This window comes from Limulus polyphemus, unplaced genomic scaffold (assembly GCF_000517525.1).
Source record: "Limulus polyphemus unplaced genomic scaffold, Limulus_polyphemus-2.1.2 Scaffold59, whole genome shotgun sequence".
Taxonomy (NCBI): Eukaryota; Metazoa; Arthropoda; class Merostomata; order Xiphosura; family Limulidae; genus Limulus; species Limulus polyphemus.
The window spans coordinates 22,289-30,581 of NW_013665669.1; the positions used below are offsets into that span (position 1 = coordinate 22,289).

Here is an 8,293-nt window from a genome sequence, read left to right on the forward strand (position 1 = left end):
TTAAAAAATTTTTTAATTAATTTTAACATGGTAAAATTTTATGTGTAAATTGAGAATAGTGAAACTGCTTTATTTAAAAATATTAATTATTTTGATGCTTATGTTTTTAGAATGGCTGGACCTAACACAGCAGCAGAATGGGCCATTGAGGGAAGAAGGCTCATTCCCCTTCTTCCTCGATTGGTTCCACAAACAGCTTTTACAGCAATAGCCAATAATGCAGCCAATATCCAAGCTGCAAAAAATGCAGCATTGATGCCACCTAGTGCCACAGGAAAGAAAGAAACTTCTTGTAAGTGCTGTTGCATCAAGAAATCAAAGTAAAATGTAAATTATTTTATTTACCAACAGTAATTGAAATTATACTAAAATTGATAAAAAATTTTATATTTAACTATCTACTGATGATTTTGATTCTACTCTCACTTTTAACCTCATTTTATTTTAATTTTTTAACAAAAGAGTAGTAAAATATTTCCAGCTTGACATAACACTCTATTTAATTTAAAATTAAAAGTGGAAGTATATAATTTTTTATTTTGAATAAACTCGAGGAAGACCCATGCAGAGTCTGAGTAGCCAAGCTAATGCCTCACTTATACTAAAATTTATAGTTTACCAGATTGGGTTGGAAGGTAAATTCTACTTGAAAGGTGTGTTAATGGACTGCATCTGTCTAGGAAGTTATGGACAGTGTTTTGAATTGCTAGTTCAGTTGTTGCAACAGATTTGTTCTTATTAATATTAATGACAGATGTTATTTTAGTCACTTAAACTTGTCTTAGGACACTTACATTTTAGTTACTTTTATGATTAGTCAAAAAATAAACATGAAAAACAATAAAAAAATACTTACCCAATCTTCTTTTTTTTTGCTGTCAGTTGTTGAAGAGAGTTAATCCAAATTTTTCTATCATCTATCAAATGGCATATTGCTAATGTTATGGTCTAAACAGTTATATGTCAATTTCACTCAGAGTACCAACATCGTTTCCGTGAGAAAGTTAATGACTAGCTTGGATGAACATGTAACGATTCTTGTAACATAGTTAGAAAGCCTGAAAAATTTTGAGAGGTAAGAGAATATGTCTACTTTTTGCATGTTACTAGTCTATATTCTTTGGTGCATTATTTAATTAAATTAAAATTATTAAGTGCATTACTATCATTAGTATAAAAAATTTGGATTAACTCTCTTCAACAACTGACAGCAAAATAAAAGAAGATTGGGTAAGTATTTTTTTCTTGTTTTTCATGTTTATTCTTTGACTAATCATAAAAGTAACTAAAATGTAAAAATAGGGATCCTTTTAGGTTAGTTAAAACTAGTTTCAAAGGATTCATTTTAACTTTAAAATTGCTTAATTCAGCTCCTCCAACCTCTGGGATGTCCAGCCCCCTAAGCACACCTTCTACTCCAACCCACGTAGTTCGATCAGTGCAGTCAGGTCAGAAAAGTTCTAGTCCTGCCAGTACCAATAATAATGTTATGGTCTTTCCAAGTGGCATGCCTATTCATGTAAAAGGTGAGATTTGTTAGATTATATGATGAAAAAAAGTGTAGAAGACGCTATTTGAAGTTAATATAGAAATATGAAACTGTGTATAGATGAGTATTTAAACATTTAATTAGAAATTCAGGTTGAATGAAATATAAATACAATAAGGAACATATTAGATATTGGAATGTAGATTCTTAAACTTGCATAAGTAAATTATTGCCTAATATTGAAAAATGAGTAAAAAATAAAGCTAATTATGTTAATGCCTAGATACAAATTAGAGATGTAAATTAGAACATTCAAATTCTCTCTGAAATATGTCTGAGAACAAATGCTTTGTTTTATTCTATTATGTATCTGAAAAGAAAATTACATTTTAATTCATTTTGAGGTGTTATAAGTTGTTGTTTTTATTAACTTCTTTTCAGTTACATAACTTAGTTAGGGAGTTAAGTTATAATATTGAGAAGTATATTTGAATAATTTTGTATATAAACTTGTCACAAGTGATAATATTTTTTCTGCCCTTTGGTGACATTTGAGAAAAAAATTGTTCTTAAAAAAAATCAAATGAGAAGTCTAACTTTTCTTTCTTTGACACGGTAGGTGAAGGAAATGAGGAAGAAGTAAATATTCGTAAAAGAAAGAGGTCTTCATCGTTAGATTCAGCAGCAGGCCCACAAAAAATTCATTTACCATCACCAGTAGCTTCTGCTTCATCTGGTCCATCACTGGGTATTAATCCTATAGGAGAACCAACTTTGACCTCAAACACTAACATCACTACTCAAGCAGTAAGCCGTTCAGTTAGCTTACCAATGGGTCTGAAGGTCACGTTTAGTTCGAACATACACAAAACTACAAATACAGTCAGTACAGCCCCAAGTCCAAAAGTAAGATTTTATTTATTCTTTAGATTTAGTGGAAAAAAAATTTGCACAGTTGAATTTATAACATTATAGAAAATAAACACCTCAAGAAAAAGAAAATGCATCAGAGTTTAAATTTACTCTATGAAAAAGTTTGATTTATTCAATTTTTATACATAAAGATAAAAAAACACGTATCAAATTTTGATCTTGGTTTGATTTCAGCACACTTCCAAAGAAATCATTAGTAGTTGTGAATTTTTTACTTTTTTCCGAGTATAATATGGTGCTCATAGTCCCATAGGATCAAAGATATAGCAGTTTTGAACAAAATAGCACTAAATTGGACTTATTACTTGAATAAAAGTGTAGTTTTAGCAATTTTTAGTGAAAAAATTCATCATTAGTTTTGATGGGTGGGGGGTCAGTGGAAAAAATTTGTGCAATTGAATTTACAATTTAATACTTTTGACAGTATTTTTTTTTTTTTCATTTAAAAGAATGCCAACTTGAATTCTCAAGAATTAATTATTTTACTTAGAAGCTGGTATGCACAAATATTAACACAGTAATAACTTATTCAAGATCAAAGCCTGTGTTAGGCTTTGTTTGCATTAGGCCATATCAGCCTAAGTAACTTTAAGCAAGAAACTCCCTGAAAAAAAAAATATATATATATATAAATGAATATAAAGCAGATCTAAAACTTGTTACCTTTATTAAATGGAACCTTCTGATTAACAATTTAAAAAAAGTCAGTTTGTTAACAATTTGGGTATGATGAAAATGTTTTTATTGTACACAATGGAACTACATGTATTGTTTTCCAATTCAAAACAAAAGATAAAATTTACAGTTTTAATAAGAAAACTTTATATGAAAGTTAGAAAAGAATGCAGAAAGACATAAAAATCACTAATTAAAATCTAAAACAAAGGTAGGCATTTTTAATTGTTTCCTAATAAAACGTATCACAATGAAGTCTTCTCAGAATATCAAATCTGAGAATTCCTACAGATATTGCATATAAAATAAGATATTCTTTTTGCAGAAGCTACATAATCTGTAAAATGTAATTCTAATGTTCCAAATAATTTTGTCTATTAGTTTTTCACAGTGCAATAAAACAGACCATACAATAAGTCTCATAGAGTTAAATATACCTTAAAAGTTTTGTTCAAATGGGAAAAATAATTACTCTTTGTAAATGAACCCATGTGTATCCCGAGATGTAGTGAAACATGTCTTTGTATTGATTAGGTAATCCTAGTATCATCTTCTGGAACTACTGTGGAGCCAGGAACCTTGCATCGTCCACTTACTGTCCCTGTTGTCAAGACGGTTGCTCCCAGTGGCACGACTGGATCATTGAACAAGACCAAGATATCTGTGGGAGCCCCTGTAAGTGTGTCTAGTGGAGGAACAAACCAAAACCTTCCATGTACAACCACCTTAGTGGGATGTTCGTCTTCTGGCATTATTAGTACAACAGGTATATATATATACCTACTTTTGACAGTAGTTTTAATTTTCATTTAAAAGAATGCCAATTTGAATACTGTAGAATTATTTTATTTAAAAGCTGGTATGCACAAATAATACAGTAATAACTTATTCAAGATCAAAATCTGCTTAGTGTAAAATAATATTTATAATTTACATTACAGACTTTCTAGAATACTGATATTTTTTTAAAGTTCGGACTAAAAATAATTATTATTATTAAAAATGTTAAGCATATTCTGTAGAAATGTTTTGTTTTCATTGTGTGTAATAATTAGTTAGTTATTTATGAGTAGCTGGTGGTTACTGATCTTTACATTATCACAAACACTTCATTAATAACATGTTTAAAGGACTATATAACAGTCTTGTTTGTTCAGAATGCACACACATACATGCAAAATACTTCAACATTGATAATATTTTGTCAAGACTCACAAATGTATGTTTTAACAGTATTATATATTGATTTCTATATAAAGTGTTTTTTTTCCATTTTAATTCCTGTGTGTAAATTTTTTTTTTCTGTTCTATAAAACCAAAAGATGTGTACATAAGTGAAATGTTTGGCAGTGAGAGGCATCATAGCTTAGGAAGAGTTAGTAGACCTACAGGCATACTTTGAATATTGTATTACAGACGAAAGGTTTTTGATCAGTCAGTAAAATAATCCACATACTCTTGTATGACCAAAATTAAATATTTCTGTCACAAAAAGGCTGAAATAACACTTCCAAGAAGAATGTATGCTATAAAGTGAAAAATTCAAGAGAAATAAACATTTTATAAACAATGTAACACCAAGACTAAGAAGGATGTAATATAATGAACTTTCTAGAACTAAATACAGACCACAGGAGAGGAGAGCTAGGTGGTTGTACAGTCTATAAGCTGGTTGAAATACTTTAATTTTGATCTTGTTATTTTGTGTTTCATCCTACATTTTACTTGTAAGGATATTTTTAATCTAGGCAAAGAGAACAGTTCTTTCAAACTAACAGGTAACATGTACTTTATGCACTTCTTAGTTTTGCATTTACACCTATTATAAAATTGTATAATCAAATTTTTAAATTCTTTCTACGCGTGTTTACATTGTAATAAGTTATTTATGAAAAAAAGAAATAAAAACAATGTGGAAGCTAAGAAGTAATATTTTTTTTTAACAGGAGGCTCTGTTGGAACTCAGAATTTTCATGTCCTAAGTACAGGCAGTGTTTTGAGCAGCAGTTCTTCAGTTAACACAGGTTGGGTAAGATCCCGACCAAGAACTACCATACAGTCCATACCAAAGCAGCAGGTGAGGCCAAGGTCAATGGTAATGGTGCCACGTGGCCTTCAAAGCCCTAGTCCTTACAATCCTACCTCCACAGCAAGTCAGTCATCAGGAACATCCTTTCTATCTGCATCTGGACAGAGTTATCAAGGTGTACAGGTTGTTCATGGAGTACCTGTTAGGCTGCCAGCTGGTGTTGGAAGAGCACAGATTCAATATAAACATGACAGAGGTGTGTGTAAATTTTTTATAACTAATTTTTTACTTAATACCAAACTGATTTGTGCTTTAAGCTCATATTTTAGTTACATTGAAGGTGTATTAATGTTTGAGATAAAGAAATGCCTAAATGCAGAAATACTTAAACCAGATTTGGAACTTGTATTTATTCAGCAGATTGTATATAAAATACAAAACTTCTATTAATACATTATCTCCAAAATATTCTCAGACCATTTTTTTCACCTTGATGCTACTTTCCAGGCCTATTTACTAGAATCAAAACTGTCATTGGCTAAATTGCAGTTATCAGAATAAATTATTTTTATTGGATAATTTCAAAAATGTTATGCATGTATGGGGAAACCTTATTTAGGGTCTTGATCAAATGCTTGTGAGTGTCACGGTTTGTTGTCCATTTCTAATGATTGGCAACAGAGTGCTAACAAAGTATGCTTTATGACAAAAGTTGCTTATAAATAAACAAAAAATCAGCTTTAAGTTTGCTTTTTACCTTAATAAAATGAGGCTTCTAATATGGAAAAAAAGACAGAAAATTGTTATAACAAAGATGTATTAAAGAATAATTTTTCATAAATGAAGAATCATTCTTGGTGGATTTTTTTTTAACCTTCCTCAGTAGAAACATGTTTTCACCCTTAATCTGTGATGAACTAAAGAAAGTTTATTGCAATAGACATTATTTAAAGAAACAAAATAGAGATGTTAAATCAATATATATTTGAAATATAATTTGTTAATCAAGACTCATTGCATAGAGAGTTAAATGAATCAAAGAAGTTTTATTATACAGGTAAAGAATCTCAAATATAGTGCTTTTTGCTGGTAGCATCCTGTGCATGAAAAATCTATTCAGTAATGATTTTCACATGGTCTGTAAAGTATCTTCATTGAGATGTCATCTTTTATAATATCAGCTAGTATCTAATCAAGGTTTTTCATATACATTATACATGGTATTATGGTGCCATTTTCATATCAAACGACATTTGAACGCTTGCCAACATTTTGTCCAGATTGTTTGTCTACAGTGCATTTTGTATCTACAACACCTTTTCAGATAAAGTTAAAATTTGAATCTGTTTTGAATTTGAGTTTTAAAGGACATTAAACAACTTTTTTTTTTGTCTTATTCTGGATAAGTGGAGTTAAAATGCCCAAAAAATTTGTATAATCAAATGAATTTCACATTATTATTAAAACTAGAAAATGTTTTAAATATTTACTGGTATAATCAGGAGTTTTAGAGTTGAAGAAGTTTAATGAGATACAACCTGTGTGATGTGGGGCGATGTCAAAAATAGCCTAACATTATGCGTGGTATATACTATACATTACACATAGAACAGAATTCATATTGCAACAAGACTATCTTTGAATATGCTTATTTTTCTAGTTGCATATATCTCTGGTTACAAATAGATGTGAATTTAGATCCTTATAACATTCAGGTATATCAGTTTGATATATATCTAAGTTTATATAGCACTTTTGACGCTCAAGAGGGTTGTAAACACGTAGACAATTAATAGAAAAAATAGCTAATAAAATGTTCTGAATTTAGCAATTATAAATATTTTGAAATTCTATTTTCTGATTTGTAGTAAACAACAGATAAATGAAACTTGCAAGTTTCTTTCCTAAACATGGTATTGTTTTCAAAAGCCTCTCTCACACATGGCAGTTTTGCTAAAGTTTTCAACTTGTCACTGTCATACAACCATTCATCTTAAATTACTTGCAGACTTTTCACATCTTAAAAATCTTTTATTGCATACAATACTTGTCTAAATGTGAGTGATATTTTGTTTGGGATAAAGTAGTGCATTGGAAATTTCCATGAACATTTATAAGGTGGATAACAGCTTTACAAGATATCTATAAATATGTGAGTTTATTAAGTAGATTAGAAACTCGTGAAGTATTTTAAGAAAGGTCACATTAATACTTTGTACAAGGTCAGAAAGAAAATAAATCTTGGTAATGAGGCATGCTTAAATTATTTTGTAGTATAAATGGTATAAAGTAACCAGAAAAATTGTGTTTTGACTAAACCTGTATTCTAAGCAACTAGTGTTTACACTAAATTTGCAAATTAAGGTACTTAAGATGTGTTAAAGAGCTAAAGTAAAACTGGTTTCAGTAAATTCACTGATTACCCAAAAGTATTTTATATACAGTACTTAGTATTTTGAATAACTTCTATCAAAATAAAAATTGACTAACATTTATATATTTGCTCAGAATGTGTGTGTTTTGGATCATTACTCAATGGTCTCCCAGTGGCTCAGTGGTAAGTCTGAAAGATTACAACAGTAAAAACCAGGTTTTGATACTCGTCATGGGCACAGCACAGATAGTCCATTGTGTAGCTTTACACTTTCAACAGCCATTGAATAATTGTTTTTAATAGCAATTCTGTTGAGTTTATTGAAATACATATAGAGATTAGTTTGTTATGAAATAGCATAGAAAGGATGAGCAGTTGGAGTAAAATTTTTTGATCCCATACATAAATTTCAGGAGTGAAAGTACTGACCCCTAGTAGTGCAACTTTCTCTGGTAAAACTGCAGGTTCATCAGGTAGTCCTCAAGTTGTTGTTGTATCATCAACAGTAGCTTCAGCACAGGCAGTAACGAAAATATCAACAGGATCATATGGTGGTAAGAACATTTTGATTGCTAGAAATATGTGCCTTACTAAAGCTTTTGTGATTAGGGTAAATCTCTTGTTTGGTGACGGAGCCAAGCACAGCCCAGTGAAAAGTTTGCTGGACTGTGGATATGAGGTTCCCCCCCCCCCCCCACCACACACACACAAAAATCATGATTCACATGTTAGAGCTGTGACTGTGCTATAAAAGTGATGTTCAAATCCCACCGTTTGATGCAACTCAACAGTT

At 30.4% G+C, this 8,293-nt stretch overlaps 1 protein-coding gene across 5 annotated transcripts in view; it reads left to right on the forward strand.

Moving 5' to 3' along the window:
- LOC106464291 (BRCA2-interacting transcriptional repressor EMSY-like) overlaps positions 1-8,293 on the forward strand; it is a 51,833-nt gene that overhangs the window by 12,567 nt on the left and 30,973 nt on the right. For all 5 annotated transcript variants that reach the window (XM_022392451.1, XM_022392457.1, XM_022392460.1 and 2 more), the window contains exons 5-10: positions 111-292; positions 1,371-1,526; positions 2,109-2,395; positions 3,632-3,863; positions 5,044-5,382; positions 7,914-8,054. In XM_022392451.1, coding sequence (XP_022248159.1) covers positions 111-292; positions 1,371-1,526; positions 2,109-2,395; positions 3,632-3,863; positions 5,044-5,382; positions 7,914-8,054 — 1,337 coding nt within the window. The remainder of the gene's footprint in view (positions 1-110; positions 293-1,370; positions 1,527-2,108; positions 2,396-3,631; positions 3,864-5,043; positions 5,383-7,913; positions 8,055-8,293) is intronic.